The following is an 18,690-nucleotide window of genomic DNA, read 5'->3' on the forward strand; positions in this document are numbered from 1 at the left end:
GGAGAGGGAGGAGAAGGAGAAGAAAGAGAGGAGGAGAAGAAGAAGGAAATGAAGAAGAAGGAGAAAGAGAGGGAAAAGGAGAAGAAGGGATTAGAAAGAAGGCTGGAGGACAAAAGAAGATTACACAAACTTTAGGAAAATGGTGAAGAAGGCAGGAGGGCAAGAGAGAAGGATGAAATAAAAAGAAGAACAGAACAGAACAGAACAATAACAGAAGTAGAAACCATGTTAACATTCATATGGAAACAAGAACAATGAAGCAAAAACTAAAAACAAAAATGAGAAAGAAAATGAGAAAAAAAATTCCCACTTCAAGGCATGTCTCTGCTGTCACTGGTAGACAGTGTGGGTAGACAGAGTCCAGATCCAAGTTGATTAATCTCAGCAACCCAGCCATAGATTTATGGTGGGGTAGTGGATAATTCCAGCAAGTCTGCACCTTCAGTTCCAGTGAAGTTCAGGTTAGTTTCTGGCTGCGATGCTGGAAGCTGCTTTGTTCTGCCCATAGCACTCCTTGTGCCTCTTTATGGCTCAAATTTGGCTCCATGCCAGTTTGAACTTGGCTCTTTGATCTCCTGCCAACCCAAACTTGGCAGCCTGACCCTGTCACTGAAAGCCACTAGACAGAGCCATCCAACAGCTCTCTGAGTTCTGAGCTCAATTGGCTCCTCTCCAAGATTGCTCAGCCAATTGCCCTCTCCTATGGGACATCTGTACCCAAATTACTCACCAGCTACTACAGTTCTCTGCATCCACTGCACTGTTGCACTGATGCATTTCTCCATGGAGACCTCTGGGGTCACAAGTAGTCATGGTGTGCCTGCGGGTTCAAGCTACCCCTCCCCCACAGTGAGTCCAGGCTCAAGGAGAAAGTGCTGCCTGCCACCTCCTTCTTCTTTGTTGAAGTCTCTCTCTTTACTCTCCCCAGGGGCTTCAATTCTTGCTTCAGATCCTTTGGGTTCCAGGGACCCAGCCTCTTTCTTCTCTTCCTCACATTGCAGTATTCCAGTGTCTGAATACCAAACCTTGGAGAGGCTCTTTCTCTGCTGCTCACTCTACAATCTTTCCAGAAGTCTCCCTTTCCTTTTTTTTTTTTTTTCATCTCAATTTCATTAGCTCCTGCTCTCATCCTTATAATTTATTCTCTCTTACTAGCTTTGGGTTTTGATTGTCCTTGTTTTTCTAGGACCTTGAGGTGTAGCATTAGGTTATTTATTTGTGCTCATTCTGTTTTTCTGATGTGAGAATTCACTTCCATATGCTTCCCTCTTAGGACTGCATTCATTGTGTCCCATAGGTTTTGGTATGTTTTACTGGCATTACCATTTGATTATCAAAATTGTCTAATTTCTTCTTTAATTTCATATGTGACCCATTCACTATTCAAGAGGGTATTATTTAATTTCTATGTGATTGCATAATTTCTGTGATGTCTTTTGCCATTAATTTCTAGTTTTGTTGCACTATGATACAGTAACATGCATAGGATAGGATTCTTTTGCATTTACTTAAACATGCTTTATGGGCTAGCATGTGATCTCTTCTGGATAGTCGTGCATGCTGTTGAAGAGAATGTGTATTCTGTTCTTGTTGAAAGGAACAGTTGGCAGATATCTATTAAGTCTGTTCATTTGATAATTTTGTGCAATTTTGATATTTGTACTAGATTAATATGTACTAAATGTGGTTGATTTTTTTTTATCTAGTTGATCTGTCCATTTGTGATAGTGGGTATTGAGGTCCACCATTACTACTGCTTGGTGTTTATCTGATTTTTCATGTCTGTTAGTGTTTTATGAAATTGGGTCTACAGGTATTTGGTGCATATAGGTTTATAATTGATACTTCTTCTGGTTGAATTATTCCCTTAAGCCAGTGTGTAGTGACCTTTTTCTCTTTTGTTCAATCTTAGCTTAAAATCCACTTTTCTTCTTCTTTTTTTTTTTTTTTTTTGTGGTACTGGGGATCGAACTCACAACCTTGCGCTTGCCAGACAGGCGCTTATGCCAGCGACCTCTATCCCCAGCCCCCAAAATCCACTTTTCTAAAATTAGGACAGCAACTCCTGCTTTTTTGTAGTCCTGGTTGCATGGAATATTGTTTTCCATCACTTGATTTTTTTTTAATCTGTGAGTTTCTTTTTGAATCAATGTGTTTCTTGTACATTGCATATTGTTGCATTTTATTTCTTGATCCATTCTGCCAATCTGTGTCTCTTAGAGCTGTTTTCTAACCTCTGTTATCCTTTCAATTAGCTCAGGTGGGTGGCTTATATTGTGCTGCCATTTGGTGCCCTCTGAATTTGCTTTGGGGGAGTTAGTTTGCCTTATCTTTTCACGTTTTTGTTTAGTTTTGTTTTGCGTTGAGGTTTGTGGATGCGCATAATCTAAACTTTGTTGCTAGCGTAGAGACCTGTTTACGTGCTTTTCCGTGATGCACTTTGAGCCTGGCTTACTATAATCCTTTGCCACAGTCCCAAGATCTGACCATGTAGGTTAACTTGGAAGGTGAGGGATGCATTATAGCTAGCTAAGTTCTCTGGGAATGTACTCTTGTATTGTTAACATCACAAAGGCAAACTGAGTGTCCACTTACAGAGGTAGTGGCAACTATGTGACCCTGTTAATAGCAGGCAAATCAGTTACAGTAGTATTATCCAAGACACTCTGGATACAGTAAGTCCCCGATTTATGACCATTAAGTTGCAAAATTTCATAGATATGAATAGACCTCACATTAGGTTTTTCTATGCTTACATTGTGTACTTGTGTCAAAGGTGTATAAGACTTATTTTGCCAGACTTATGAACAAATTGAACTTATGAACATTCTCTTGGAATGGAACTTGTTCATAAGTCAAGGACTTACTATATTAACCTACCATAAAAACCAGTCATGTAGCACCCTTAATCCTAGAGAAGAAACTGCAATTATGATATAAATATTAAGACAACCAAGGTACTGACTTACAGCTAATATGTACTAAATGTGACAGCTATATCTCATGCTGATTGGGTGCAGGCACCGGCAGGAGGTAAGATTAGGTGAGGGTGCCAATTCTGCAACTTTCGAATGCAGAACAGTTCAGGTTGAGCCTGGTGTCAGGCCACGGGTGGGGCCTGTGTCTTTTAGCTCATACTCCTCAGGAGGTCTCTTCCAGCCTGATCACAGCTCCCAGACCACAGCTGTCTCCCGTGACTGTCCCTCACCCAGTCACTGTGGGAGTGTAACACTGGAAGCCCTGAAATGAAGCCAACCCACTGCTGCTCTGACCCCTAGGTTCAGTTGACCCCTCCCAGACAATGTCTGACCATCTCTCCAGGGGTGATGGTGGGGGCTTGGACTGGGGTTACTCACGAGCTGCTGCAATATACAGTATCCTTGGTCTGTCCCACAACTGTGTTTCTCCCTGCAGCCCCGTGGAGTCCTTGCTTTCACTTTGTCTCTGTGGATTCCGTCTTCTTTCCTCACAAGTCACAAGCTGGGAGCTGGGGAGAAAGTGCAGATTGCCCTCTTGTCCATGTTGGGTTCTGTCTCTTTAATTTCTGTGTAAGTTTTAATTTTCCTGTCTGATCCCTCCTGGGCATCTATATCACTCTTTTGTTTCCTTCCAGTTCCCCAAATTTTTATTTTTTAGTGTCTGGATTCCACATCTTGGAGAGGCTGAGCTGTTGCTTACCACTTCACCATTTCCCCAGATGTCCAGTTTATGTGCTTCTTACATTGAGAACTTCCGGAGGGAACTCTAGAATGTAAACCCTGTCTATATACAGCCTAATAATACATACTGGAACAATATGGCTTCTGACTGCAAGTGACAGAAAACAATTCAACATAGGTTAGGTAAAAAAGGAAAATTTATTTATAGGTTATAGGGAAAGAGATGTCAGGAAATCTGAGGGAGAGAGCAGAACAAGAACTAAGAAGATATCACTCTCTGTGATCATCCTCAGTAGGTCTTTTGGTTCCCAGCAAACCCAGTGTGGGAAAAGAAGAAGAGCCATGTGTTTAGGAGACTGGAGAATGAGGCGGTTGGTTTGTGAACTGGATGAATACACTTAAAAATGTTCTCTCCCTTTGGGTTGCTGGTTTCCAATGAGGGTAGTGGTCACAGAAGTGGGGAGAATTGGGCCTGTCTGGGTGTGTCCAGTCCTGAGAGGTGGCTTTGTTAAAGGCCTCTGACCACAGAGTAAAGGGGTAGAGCAGATACAGATGCACAGATTCCTGGAGGGAATCTGAGGGAATAAAGGACATGTGTGTGACAAATTGCACTGTGCATCACACTAAGAGACCACTCAGATTTTCTTGGGACTCCCTTGCCAGACTGGGACTCAGCCTTGGCCATGGGCTGACTACCAATAGAAAACGCACAGTGGGTTGTTCTGCTCCCAGCCAACCCAGAGCAAGAGATGAAGAGGAACAGCGTGTTCTTACCAGAAAGTAGGTTTCAGAATGGAGTTAGTGATGTGTTGGCCACACTTCCTACTAATCTAGATGGCTCACTGGGGAGACCTGGTGGGAGGTGGTCAAAGCAAGGGCATAGATTGGGGTGGTGCTGCCCAATTCCACTCGCGATGTCTTCATGTCTCAGTGAGCATCTCCATCTGCTGCAGAGTGAAAGCCGTCCTCAGCTAAGAGCCCAGGGCTCCAGAGTGCCATCAGGATGGTGGGTGAAGGCCCTTACCTTATCTCGGACCTGGACCGGCGAGGTCAGCGGAGGTCCTTTTCAGAGAAATATGACCCCAGCCTCAAAACCATGATCCCAGTGCGACCCTACGCAAGGTAAGTCAGAAGCCAGACTGAAGGAGGCCAGGCTAGGATTTACAGGAATAATTTCCAGGGAAGAAAGTAGGCACTTCCTCTGCTCCCCATCAGTTGCTCTGTGTTTGCTCCATTTGTTTATCCACTGTTCCATACCACTCACTTATCCACCACCCACTTTTTGCCTCTTCCTATCCTTCAGAGAGGGCGACAATAGCTAATGGGTCAGGGTCCATCCAAGTGCTTTATAACCACACTGAGGGCACCATTATTTTTATCTGATAGGAGAGGAAACTGAGGCACCAGGAGGTTATGGAGCATGCTTAAAATTCATCAGGTTGTCTTTACTCTTTAACAAATGGCATTGAACATTAGTGGCTTAAAATAATTGCTACTTATTTAGCTTACATTTATATGGGGACCCATAAATAGAGTAACATGGGCTGAGACCATTGAGAGTTCACCTGACCTTGACCAGGGTTACTTGCTCATCTGCTGCTCAGCAAGGGGGCTGTGTCTTTGGGTTGGCTGGCTGTTGACTGGGGCAATGGGGACACCTGGACCACATGGCCACTCAGTGTCCAGCAGTCCCGGTTGACTTGGCCACAGATGGGCTTCCAGGAGAGTGGGGAGAAGCATGCAGGGCTTCCAGAGACACAGGTTCATAGCAGGAACACGTCCACTACCGGTGTCCTGCTGGCCAAAGCGGGTTGAAGTAGCCAGATCAGGGGTGGGGAATAGACTGTGCATCTTGATGGAAGGAGATGTAAGAGCACATTCCAAGGGTCTGGGCTGCAGGTGGGGGAGTGAGCACAGTTGTCTTTGAACGCCAGGATAGGAACTCAGGCAGCCTGCTGTTCAAGCTCACATGTTCAACATTGCAGTATATAATTTAACACAATGTTAGGAGGAACCCACGGCATGTTCTCTGAGCACCAGTGGGCTTAGTGGATCTCTATGGAGACTTGACACTGCACTGTCTTCTCCCAGCACCTATGGGCCAAAGATACACACATGAGGCTCTCTAAAATGAGACGTGAAGGTTGGAAGGCGAGGCTATGGCCTGTGGCTATCCTTTGCTGCAAGGGAGCTCTAACTACCCACTGCTTTAGCCCAGTTTATAACTGCTCTGTGGACAGGCAATGTGGGGTGATGGTGGAGCCAGCAAGTCTGAATTTGTGTTTCACCACTTCCAAGCTGTGAGGTCTTGGGCAAATACTCAATGTTTCTGGCTATGAGACAGGGTCATAATCAGACGTACTCTCTACCTCTCTGAGCTGCTGTGAGCATCACACAGGTAATGCAGGACTTTATCACGAGGGTCTTCTGTGAGGAACTTTTGTTATGTTCTGGCCGCATGGTACCTCATTAATCCTACCTTAGCTTGGGTTCTCTCAAAGTCTCAGTCTCAGCCAAGAACTTGGATGCAGACAGCTCATTTGGAAGGTGATCCCAGGAAGTGGGATGGGGAGGGGATTTAAGGAGCATGAGGCAGGGGGAGAGGAAGACAGCATGGCTGCTGTGGGAAGGGGGACTGGACTCTGCCAGGTCCTCCCAAGAAGTGTCCAGGTTTTGTCCATGGCTCTCGTGCCCTGCTGGGTGGGGGTTTCCCTGAACCCCTGAAATTGCGGGCTGCACTCAGGCTCCTGAGAAAGCTGTGGAACAGTTGGTAAGACATGACACAGCGTATGTTTGCAGGGGACATTGCCACAAGAGCTTGCGTGCAACTGTCTTCCACAGCAGAGAGGACACGCTTCCAGCGTCTGCCACACATGTGAAGTTTTCGCTTGTGGTATTCAATAATGCTCAGGGACTAGTAGATGATACTCTGTCTCTGACATTTATTCTGGCTCAGGTTCATTCTTCAAAGACAAAACATGGTGCTTTCTTCTTCATTTCCTTTTCCTTCTTTCCTCTTCCTTTTTCCCCCCTTCCTTCTCCTCTTCTATCTCTTCCCTTCAGCATCTTCTTCTTTCTTCTTTTCTTCCTCCTCCTCCTTCTCCTGCTCCCTTCCTTTTCTTCTTCCCTTCTTCTTTTCCTCCTCCCATTTGCCTTCTGTATCTTCTCCTTTACTAGATAGCTGCTATATTACCAACCCATGCAGCCTCAGAACACACCACGAATTCACCACTGGCTCTTGTGCTCTTGGCATGCTAACTTAGCTGTAGCACATCCTGCTCTGGCCCTTCCTCCACCTCTGGAGAGAAAGAGACATATACTTGGCCCCTCTGATTTTCCACCAGAGCAGCAGGTGCCCTCCTTCCCATGAGACAGCCAAACATTGGTAGTCAATAATTGGATGATTGGAAAAAACCCACTGGTTTGTAGCATTTATCAACTGTGTGATGTAAATACACAACCATAATTTCAAGCCACAATATGATCTCACTGAATGCCAAGTCAGGAAGAGAGCTCACCAGTTAAGGTATTTATGCCAGACAGATGATAGATGGATGTAAATAACTTCAAGGGAACAGATAATAGTAAAATAATTATGAAGTCAGGGGCTGGGGATTTAGCTCAGTGGCACAGCCCCTTCCCGGCAAGCGCAAGGTCATGAGTTCAATCCCTGGTACCGGGAAGAAAAAAAAATTATGAAGTAACAAGTTCTGACTATGATTACTTTGTCTTTAAGATCATTTCTTTCAATTTATGTAGCTGAATTTTGAACATTGGCTGAGTTGAAGGCCTAACTTAAAAAACTCCTGAAAAACATGACAGTGGCTCTCATGAGCTGGTGTAAGCTGGTCCCAGCACATGGCTGCTCAAGGGCTAAGGAATGTGGTTACAAGTGCAGGCCAGGAGGTCAGAGCAATGACCGCTGGTGACCCAGGCACACTGCACATTTCACGTGTCTGCAGGATGGCGCCCAACCCAGTGGATGACGCAGGGCTGCTCTCCTTTGCCACCTTCTCCTGGCTCACACCGGTGATGGTCAAGGGCTACAGGAACACACTGACTGGGGACAGCCTGCCCCCGATGTCTCCCTATGACTCCTCTGACACCAACGCCAAAAGGTACCAGCATTCGCCTGGGTCCCCTGGGGAGAGAGCTCACCCTAGAGAAGGGTCCTATGAGCCCTGTCATGTGCTTCTCTGTCCCTTGTGTAGGAATGGGGACCCATGGGTGATGGTGACCCTTCTTAGGGCTGCTCTCTGAGAAGGGCTGGCCTGCCTGTGTGTCATGGTGCAGTCCCCAGGGAGAAAACACCTGGGCAGAGCTGGTGTGGGGAGGGCTGGTTAGAGGCTCTGGGCTACTTGGTGGGTTTGTGGGAATAGTTTTTCAGGACAGAGGTGGCTGGAAAGGCAGTCTGCACTCTGCTGGTCAACACCCAGCTGAGCTGCTGCATGCTGCTCTCTGCATTGGGTTTGCTGCACTACTTTGTTCTCAGACCTTGGTGGTGCAAAGAGTACATAGGTTGAACCAAATGAATCTGCTCACATTTGCCATTTTGACTTGTAAAAATAAATGCCATTGGTCCAACCAGATTCACATTCATTATAAAAATGCTAAAGAAACAGAATTTAAGCAGTGGCAGTATCTCTACCATACACTTACTCTCCTCCCTAGAGGCTAAACATTGCTAAAATGTTGACATGGGGCTGTCCATCATTTTTATGCATGGATTAAACAGACCCAGTGCTACCATCTTCTACAGAGCAATTCCACGCCTTCTTCCTCCCCACTCACAAATTATGCTTTTCAGGTTTAAAGAGAAAAAGCGAAGCACACTATATAGTCACTGATCACCTTGCTCTTGTTGGCTGAAAGTTTATAAAGACCTATCTGTGTCTGTGCAAGGACATTAATTTGTTCCTTCTAATGGCTGCATCGAATGCTGTGGTTCTGGTGATCTATAAGGTCATACTCAGGTGGAAGCTTGTTTCTCCTGGAAGTCACCTATCTTTGGTCACAGGGGGTAAGGTACAATACAATGCACTGCCCAAACTATTTACTTACAGGGCTGAAAGAACCAGCTATAGCCTTGCAGTTGCTTGTAGAATTGTGCTTTTCTTCCCCTGTGTCCAGAGGAAGTCTCAGTCGACATCTGTAGTCTAGAGAAAGCTATCAGGGAGCAGTGAGGGAAAGGGGCCCCCAGCACCCATGGAATATTGAATTTCCCTTTTCCTCTTTGTCCAGAATTCTTCATCCAGAATTCTTCATCCATTTTTATTGCTTCCTTCCCTCGACATGACATCTCTTAGATCTGCTTCTCCCCCAGGCTCTGCTCTGCCCCTAGGGGATCTCATCCACTCCAAACACAGGCTGGCTCTGCAATGCCGTGTGCCTCTCCAGCCCTGGCCCCTCTTCCAGCTGTAGAGTCCACATGTCCTGCACCAGGCTGGACAGCTGCATTTGGACACTTCACAGATGCTTAATGCCACACACACACACACACACACACACACACACACACACACACAATGCTTGGGATCGATCCCAGGCCTCGCACATGCTAAGCAAATGGTTAAAGCTGAGGTATTGGTCTTTGGCTCTGACTTGATAAGATTCTCCCTGGACCCTTTTTCCATTCCTGAAAAGCCAAGAAGTTGGGATTGTCCTGATCCTGTCTCCTGTCTTCCACATCTAATTCACTGGCGAGTACTCTTGTCTGTCCCTGTCCAGCTTTCCTTGAATCTACTGCCCCCTCTGCTATGCTGCTTCTGCCTCTCACCTGCAGGCTGACCACCCCCTATTGGCGTCCCTTGCTTTTGCCTTTGTTCCTCCAATCCATTACAGTCATAGCAGCCAAGTGATCTGTCAGAGATGCACAGTGCTTTAATTAAAAGCCTGCACAGGCTTCCCCTGCAGTTGGATTGCACTCCAAACTCCTTCCTGAGGTGTTTGAGGCCCTGAGATTGGCTTGGCCTGGTCTAGCCTGGAGCACCTTGTGGGCCCCTCACCTCACAGAGCACCCTGTCACACCAGCCTTCTTGTGAATCTTGGACGCTGACAGTTTCCTTGGCCTTGAAGAAGAATTTCCTCTGGACTTCTCAGTTAGCCTTGTGTTCTTATCAGAGCTGGTGGTGTGGTCAGAAGGCTAGGAAACAAAGGCCTGGAAAGGGGCTGAGGGCCAGATGTTCATCCCAGCTTGGGTCTGGGCATCGCTGCCTGCCCCTCCAGGGTTCTACCTGCCCAGAAAAAGAAAGAACAAATGCTGCCAGTCTGATGGCACCAGTGACCCGGATGAGGATGCACTGAGCCTCTGCAGGGGTTTTTGACATGTGCACAGCTTGAAACAGCAAGTAGAGATGTCAATCCTGTGTCATCTTCCCCTTTTCATTACAGGTTTCGAATCCTTTGGGATGAAGAGGTGGAAAGGGTGGGTCCTGAGAAGGCCTCCCTGGGCCAAGTAGTTTGGAAATTCCAGAGGACGCGGGTTTTGATGGACATTGTGGCCAACATCCTGTGCATAATCATGGCAGCCTTAGGGCCGGTGAGCGGGGTGGCCCCTCCTCTCTCTTGTCTTCCAGGTCCCCAGCTGGGCAAAGTTGTCATCAGTTACTCTCTCTATGAGCTGGTGGGTTTAGTACATTGTCATTATCTTTGTGTTCCTTGGGGGTGAATTTTCATAAAGTGAATCTTTGTCAAGCACAGCAGCAAGTGCTGAAATTAATTAAAAAGTTTGCCTCATAAAGTCAGCTTGCTGACATTATCCGAGACCTCCCCCGCCACCCTCCACCCCCCAGTGGCCCTCACCTCTCTCAAATGCACTGTTTTACAGACGGTTCTCATTCATCAAATTCTCCAGCACACCGAGAACACTTCCGGGAAATTCTGGGTTGGCATCAGCCTGTGCATAGCCCTCTTTGCCACCGAGTTCACCAAAGTCCTCTTTTGGGCCCTGGCCTGGGCCATCAACTACCGCACGGCGATCCGGTTGAAAGTGGCTCTCTCCACCCTGGTTTTTGAAAGCCTGGTGGCCTTCAAGACACTGACACACATTTCAGTTGGTGAGGTAATCTGGTCCAGAAGTCTCACTTTAGAAAATTGATGCTGAGGTGCTGGAGTATGTGTGAGGTGTGCTTCCGACAGGGGCGCCTACCTCATGTCCTTCCCCGGATATCCCACTTCCTGCTGAGTGAGACGGTAGGGACCAAAAATCGGGGATGAATTCAGAGAAAGGTCAGCTCCACCGGAGCGGGACAATTTGGGAAAGCTGGAATGGGGCTCGGTAGTGGCTTCAATCTGTCCTTTAGATTGTCAAGGAGGAAACTGAGGCAGTGCAGAGTACACTGTGGGTATTTAATAAGATGCATTGGTTGGGGGAGCCAGTAATCCCAACTGTGTAGCATTTGGGCTGCTTAAGTCATAATAAAAAACCATGCCCGCTGTACCTCTGAGTTGACATTTTCTTAAGCCCTTAGTCCTTAGCAATAAAATCCTTGATGCTTATTCAAGAAAATTTCCCTAATCAAGGGAACCCCAGGTGGTGTGCATTAAGAAAAACTCGCTTCTCTCTTACAGTTGCTTTTTCAGGATGTTCAGAGCATCCCATATCAATTACAATTAGATTCCACATAGGACCCCCAAAATAGAAAACCTCAAACATCAGTGGGTAACACAGAATGAATTTATTTCACTCAATGTCAAAGGAGCCTGTAAGAGTGCAACCTGGGGCTGAGATGGTTTCTTCATCCCTGTCCTACAATATGGATCTCAAGGTGGCTAGGGATGGATGTTAGAGATCCAGCCATCCCAACCATGTTTCAGATAGCAGGCAGGAGGAGGGAGAGAAAGGCAGAAGGATGTGCCTGCCAAGGTGTGTTGGCTTCCTTACGAATTCACCCCAATGGCCCATTTCACACTGTGGCAGGGAAGATGTTGACTTTTAGCTGGGCACATTGCTGCCCTGAATAAAAAGAGTTGTGTTAGAAAGGAGGGGCAAATCGATTTACAGTAGGCAGCAGTGGTCTGTCCAGCATGTGACAGCTAGTAAACTTACTCTAGAAGCCTTTCATCCTCTGGATTCTCAGTCCTAAAAGACTGACCTTTCCAAAGTCATATCACTATGAGCAAACTCATCAAGCTAGTCCTTTGGGTGACTCCCCAGTTCATTTGCAAAGCCTTCAGTTGAGGAGAAACCCTTCCCAACCAGAACCCATGTGCTTTCTTTCCAGGTGCTCAACATACTGTCAAGTGATAGCTATTCCTTGTTTGAAGCTGCCTTGTTTTGTCCCTTGCCAGCCACCATCCCTATCCTAATGGTCGTTTGTGCTGTGTATGCCTTTTTCATTCTGGGGTCCACAGCTCTCATTGGAATATCTGTGTATGTCATATTCATCCCCATCCAGGTAAGGCAAGCCTCTGCTCTCGGAACTGCTTTACAAGTGCTGTGAGCCCATACAGTTTTACTCACTGGACAGAGGCCTCATTTCTGGGCCTGTAGCTCCAGCCTGCACCTTGTTTTGGGCTGACAGGTTGACAAAGGAAATGTGTAGGTTTATAAGAGCTTGAATTTAAACACTCACTAATGGGGTGCCCCTCTGCAGTTTGCCAAAGTCTCTAGCACTCCACTTGCATCCCCATAATTACTGTATATCTTAGTTACTTTTTCTCATCACTGAGACAAAATATCCAATACCCAAAGTTGAAAGAGGAAAGATTTATTTAGCTTGCAGTTTGTAGAGGTTTCAGTCCATAATCAGCTAGCTCTACAGCAGGGTGGCATGGTAGAGGGGCATCAAAGAGGAGAAACAGTTCATAGCAAAGCAGGACAGGCAGAAGGCAGCAAACCATGAAGTAGGTAGCAGCAAGTGTCCTTGGCAGCCCTCTTTCTGTTCCTTGTATTTTACCCAGGCTACACATCCTTAGGGTGGATAGCACTCACACCCACCTTGCACCTTCCCAATTTCCATTCCAGAACTATGCCAAACCAATTGGTGGACTAATTTAGTAATCACACACCCTTGATCCCAGCATCGCACACTTAATCCCAGCATCACATACTCTAGATCCAGCCACCTCTGAAAAGCCCCAGCTTGCAGCACATGAGGCTTTGTGAGGCGTCCAGATACAGCCGTAACATTGCATCACCATAAGCACCCCCCAGTGGTTCCCCTAGGCCATGCCAATGGCTGCTACTCAAGGAAAAGACAGCAGTTTCTCTTAGAACTGTTCCTGGCACTTGTACTCCAATCCTTGGACTTTTAGGCAAACTGCAACTCAGCAACTCTCCCTGAACCCCGTGTTTGTACCTTGATTCCAGATGTTTATGGCAAAGCGCAATTCCGCTTTCCGAAGATCAGCAATTTCGGTGACAGACAAGCGTGTTCAGACAATGAATGAGTTTCTGACCTGCATCAAGCTGATTAAAATGTACGCCTGGGAGAAATCTTTCACAAACACCATTCAAGGTAGGATGAGAAGCTGCCTAGGGAACTACTTATATTGTAGAATGTGCCTTTCTGAAGGGTTCTTAAGGTTTCCAGGGCCAGCATAACAGAAGAGAGTTGAGGGGAACCCTTGAGCCGCTGTGCAGGTCAAAGGATTTTTCTGAGGATTATGGAGATTTTATAACAGACTCTGACATCTGTTCTGATGAACTCAAGGGTGAGTGACATATGGTTTTGCTTTTACTGGGGCACAAGGATCCTGGTACTGACCAGTTAGTTACTGTTTACAAAAATAATCCACTAACACATTGCAGACAGTAAAGGAGCTGTCTTAAGCTATTTTCTTGATTTAGAAGATACGCACTCACACACATACACGTATCTTCACCTTGCCTGTGGCAGCTTCCTTATTTGAATGGCTCACTGACTTCACATACTCTGAACAGATATGAGGATGTGTATGTAGTTTTCTTTCTAAAAAGATATTAAAACACTTTCAAATATAAATGCAAATCTTAATTGCAAGGACATTTGCATAACTGCTGACACGGACTCAGGTGGTTGGCTGATTAATGATCTGAGTCACTGTTGTAACCGACTCTCTGGATCTACCATTACAGTTTTGCACCAGTGTGTAATTGGGGCTAAAGCTGTGCCCCACTTCAGGGAGTGACTTCAGAAAATCTGCTTCTGAGCTTGCTGAAGGAAGTGCCCCAGCAGGAACACCCGAAGCTCTAGGACCCTCGCAGGCTCTGAGGATGCAGAAATACTTCCTCATTCTCTGAACTTGCTTCAATACCATTTAACCTGATTTGATTAAATCTGACTCCATTTGACTTAATTCAAACCAACTCAATTTAATTCAAGTCATTTAACTCAATAAATATATATCTATTTCCTACTAAGTGCAAAACCATGCAAATCATCAGGAAAGGGGTTTATTCTTTTGAGATTAAGGGAGGATGAGAAAACCAAGCTCCAAAATAGCCCCACATTTGTTGGCTCTAAGCTCCAGAATATACGCGGAACCATCTGCTTCTCTCCATCCATCACCTCACCGATCCAAGCCAGTCTCCTCTTAGGGGCTGTGGCAAGACCATTTAGATGTCCCTCTGCCCTTCCCTTTCCCATGAAATCCACTGTGCACCAGGGTGGCCTTTTAAAATGTCACTTAGGTCCTGTTGGAAATTCCTTAGCAGTTTCTTCTTACTTACTGAAATGTAGGTCTTCTGAGTAAACTCCAAATTCCTTTATATACCCTATTAGGTCCAACATGGCCTGACCCCTGGTAACCTCTCTGATCTCATCAGTATTCACCCTGATCTTTGATAACAGCCTTCAAGCCAGGAGAACTTCCTGTCCTGGCCTTTATGCCTCGGGGTATTTACACTTGCTCTTTCCTCGGCCTGGATGCTTTTCTGCTAGATGTCACAGTGGTTTTGCCTGGATTGCATAGCTTAATTCTTTGTGTGTATGTGTGTATGTGTGTGTGTGTGTTGCTGGGAATCAAACCCATGACCTTGCACTTGCCAGGCAGGTGCCCTGTCTCTGAGCTATATCCCCAGCCCGTGCCTGGATTGCAGACTGCTCTCCAAGTCGTTGATTCACAGCGGCCTTCTGTGCTAGTCTCAAACACGTCCACACCCACCAGTGCCTCTTCGCCGCTCCCCCTGGTTGTTTCTATTAGCTCACCCAGCACAATGTGGAATCCTGTGATTTAGTTATTTATGTCTTTGTTGTCTGTCTTCCCCACTGGAAGAGGGCTGAGCTTGTTTACTCCTATACCCACTATCACCAAGCACCCACACTTGCCATAGAGTAGACATCAAGTCAAAAGGTGTCGAGTGCTTGAGCATGTGGCTTAATTATGACAAAAAGCTAGATGTGGAAAGTGCCACAAGAAGAAATGAGAGGAGCTGCATGGAGTTCTTGGGGAAAGACTCCCTGGCGGAGCTGGCGGCCTTCAGGTAGGCCTTATAGACGGGTGCCCAGAGTGCTAGGGAAACCCCCCAGGTAGGAGCAAGGGCCACAGGTGGATTTGTAGGGGTGCGTAGGGAAAAGGTCCCTGGGTGTTCTGGGGTGCAGATCACATGGATAGCAGAAGAAACAGGTTGTGATTCTGCTTCGGTCTCTTATGGCAAATGCTTACCTTGTTAAGGGGCATTCCTCCCTGGTCACCCTTGTGACAGGGCCTGTAGCTGCACTGTGCAGTATCAGGGGAGGACCCACATCCAGGGGGCACCCAGGGCAAACAGTGTTGTCCTGGAAGTGTTGTGCAGATGCCTCTGGAGGCGGGATTGAGACCGGTAACCAGGGGAGGGAGGCTTCAATTTAAGTTGGGTTGGGCAGAGTCCTGCCTGGGTAGCTTACAGGCTTAGGAAAGAGAGAGATGAGCTTGAGCTATTGTGGTTGTTCTTGGGACACTGGGCAGGGCCCTAATTACAAACATTCTTTAATTGGTCTCCAGCATTTAAAAGCAAAGAGCTCACAAAAGCCTGGATCTCAGACCTCAGAACAATTGCGATCTGGTAGATGAGGCTCCCTGGCTCAAGAAGCAGCTGCCCTTCACTGAGGTCTGACTGAGCACTCCGTCACCTTCCACACCTCCCTCTGGTGTCATCCTCTGCTCCCTTCTGTCATTTACAATCCTGGCCCAGGCCCTGTAGGGCTCTAAGTCCACGACTCTTGGCAGGCTGAGCACCAGGACTGGAAGGGACTTTGGGGGCCGTCCTGTCCTGACAGCTGATACGTGCTGCACTCCTTGTCCATGCTGGGTTTGCCCCTGAGGCTTCTGGTGTTCTCTCCTTTTAAACTTTGCCACAGGAACTGTTGACCCTCACTGGGAGGAGCAGAGCAATACATTTCTTAGGGCTGGTGATTGACATGCAAAATAAGACCACCTTGGACTGTTTCCTATTTCACAGATATAAGAAAGAAGGAGAGGAAGTTGCTGGAAAAAGCTGGATATATTCAAAGTGCGAGCTCGGCGCTGGCTCCCATTGTGTCTACCATAGCCATCGTGTTGACATTCACCTGCCACATCCTCCTGAGGCGCAAGCTCAGCGCCTCTGTGGTAAGGACCAGCTCCAGCTCTGGGCTCCTTTGTACCCGTTACCAGAATGACCTAGATAGACAGGGGCTTCAACTACAGCATCAGAACACCCAGTACCAGGAAGCCAAACGGGGCCAGACTTCAACCCCAACTTTCCAACAAGTACTGAGGCTGGCAAGCAGCCCAGGAGAACCTGACAATAGCCCTTCCCCTGTCCATGGCAGAGGAGGGTTGTGGTTAATACTGAAACAGAATTTCACACTGGGGAAAAAACTGGAAAGCGAAAGAGCACCTGACTGCTTTCCTCACAGGCTGTGCACTAGAGAAAGGAAAGCTGGGAAAATGTTCTCTTGCTGGGAAGAGTTGGAAGTGTTGGGACAGTAGTGGTGTTGGGGTCCAGAGCCCCTCAGCAGCCAGGTCTGCCCTGTTCAAATCCTGACTCTCCGACCTCCTAGTTTGACACAGGGTAAGTCAGGGAGTGACTGTAGCCTTGGTTTTGTTACCTGTAAGCAGGATGAGAGCAGCCCCTACCAGCAGAGTTGTGAGCACGGGACGCTCTGCTTCCTGTGGAGCGTTTGGAATCCCCCGTTCTTGTTAGCATGGGTCTCAGCCGGTTGTGAGCCTCAAAGGGGGAATTGTGAGGAATGTGAGGTGTGTATCGTCTTTACTTGGAACCTGAGTATTCAACGGTAAAGAAATGCTGAGCTAGAGGGGAAATGGCCCCTGGCTTACACAAAGAAAAAAAAAAAGCTAAGATTTCAAACTCAGTGTCGCAAGGACAGGTAGTCGAAGGACAGTTAACAAAGGAAGGATGAAAGAGAAGGAAGTTAGAAGACATTGCCAGTCTCACAGAAGAAAAATTGTATCTTAAATCAGGGAGTGCAAGGGGAGAGGAGGGGTCATGTATGAGGAGTCAGGATGCTCTTCCTGCGCCTGGCTCTATGGCATGTCAGTTCCATTCTTATGCTCTGTGTGCATTTGCGTGCTCATGCCTGTTTATTTTTTCAGGTTCCTCAGCAGATAGTACCTCTTGTCCACTTTACTGTTACCACTACTCTAATGCTTTGAATCTGGCTGTGAGCTCAAACCCAGAATGAATGGCAATAATATACAGAAGCCTGAATGGGACACTGCCCAATTATTATGACTGCTTTCTCTGACCTCAAACAAAAACATGCTTTTTTGCCTCCAGCAGCAACACATCCAGCAGATTAATTTGAAACCAAATTAAGTACATGTAGTTGACATTTTCTAACATGATGTTTAGAAAAAATCTAGACCCAAACCAAATTCTCTCAGTGCACAGCCTGTATGCCTGTGGATTCAGAAGTTCTTACAGGTCCTCCCTCTGCTGGGGCTGCATCCGTGGGAGTCAGCCCCAAGGTGCTTGGTCACACGAGGCAGCCCAGCTGCTCCTGCAATCAAAGCCCAGGCTTCTCAAGCCAAGGTGGTGCTGGGGGCCTGAGAGGGTGGGGTTCCCTTTAGGGATGTACCTAGGACTGGAGGTGGTGGGAGCATCCTTCACCACCCTCTTAATGAAGTAATTAGATTTGTCAGAGACCAGGGCCCTGTGCATGGACCCCATTCAACAGCAGCCAGGTTCTCTCAGGGTTTGTTGAAGGAAGTTGTGGGATTAATTTCTTCCTGTCTGACTACAGTGGGGCTGCTAATTGCATGTCAGACCGATGAGCTGACAGAATCTGAGAGATGGGTGACATACCCCTGGGGTACTAAGAGCAGGAAGAAAACCTGTCTTCATTGGGTCTCTCCGATGTTTATCCACTAGGCAGTGCTCAGGGGAAAGTAGAGAGGTGATGACTTCTATGGGGAACTGCCATTGAACGAAAGCTGTCAAATTTGGCCTTGTGCATGGGAAGGCAGGGCCTAGAGGCCTGGCTAGGGGATCAGGAGAGCTGGAGGCTACTCTGAAGCAGCTGGCAGGTTCAGGCAGGTCCTCCCAGAGAGCACCACCTCCATCCCTGACCCCAAAGGTCCAGATGCCCCTGGAGAACAGTGAGCAGGGTGTGACTTAGGAACATTTGCATAGACTTTTGAATAAATGCCCGGGTTCGAAGAAGGATGTGGTATGGATGAGAATTTCTAAATGTAGCTGGCTAAGGGCCTGCCCCAGATGGTCTCCCTCCTGCATCAGCAGATACAAGCGGACATATTTCCCACTATTTCAGTGAAAATCCAAAACAAAATAGATCAAGGTGCTTTTGTCCCTAATTTGCCAACCCAGAGGTCCTGGGTCATGAAATGGAAAGCTCTTCCTCTGTGAATCCAACTGTGCCAGCACTTCTCATCTCAGAGCTTTAACGCCCATGGGTAGAGTGGTTTAGAGCCAAAGTTGCTTCCCATTCTAAACCTCACTCTCTTTTTTTGTTCTTCAGGCATTCAGCGTGATCGCCATGTTTAATGTAATGAAGTTTTCAATTGCAATCTTGCCTTTCTCGGTCAAAGCAATGGTGGAAGCCAATGTCTCACTAAGGAGAATGAAGGTATAAGTAACTCTGGGTGAGTAGGGAAGAGAGATCTCATT

The 18,690-nt window shown here is 47.0% G+C and overlaps 1 protein-coding gene across 4 annotated transcripts in view; it reads left to right on the forward strand.

Moving 5' to 3' along the window:
- The window catches only part of Abcc12 (ATP-binding cassette, sub-family C (CFTR/MRP), member 12), a 71,866-nt gene that overhangs the window by 9,678 nt on the left and 43,498 nt on the right, over positions 1–18,690 (forward strand). For 3 of the 4 annotated variants that reach the window (XM_005401403.1, XM_005401406.1, XM_005401404.1), the window contains exons 2-9: positions 4,613–4,781; positions 7,622–7,777; positions 10,050–10,197; positions 10,486–10,719; positions 11,882–12,055; positions 12,970–13,117; positions 16,021–16,169; positions 18,542–18,649. In XM_005401403.1, coding sequence (XP_005401460.1) covers positions 4,663–4,781; positions 7,622–7,777; positions 10,050–10,197; positions 10,486–10,719; positions 11,882–12,055; positions 12,970–13,117; positions 16,021–16,169; positions 18,542–18,649 — 1,236 coding nt within the window. In that variant the 5' untranslated portion in view covers positions 4,613–4,662. Of the gene's footprint in view, positions 1–4,590; positions 4,782–7,621; positions 7,778–10,049; positions 10,198–10,485; positions 10,720–11,881; positions 12,056–12,969; positions 13,118–16,020; positions 16,170–18,541; positions 18,650–18,690 lie in introns of all 4 variants that reach the window. The other variant, XM_005401405.2, reaches the window with a different exon arrangement.

The sequence above is a fragment of the Chinchilla lanigera genome, unplaced genomic scaffold (genome assembly GCF_000276665.1).
Source record: "Chinchilla lanigera isolate Chin_1 unplaced genomic scaffold, ChiLan1.0 scaffold00073, whole genome shotgun sequence".
NCBI lineage: Eukaryota > Metazoa > Chordata > Mammalia > Rodentia > Chinchillidae > Chinchilla > Chinchilla lanigera.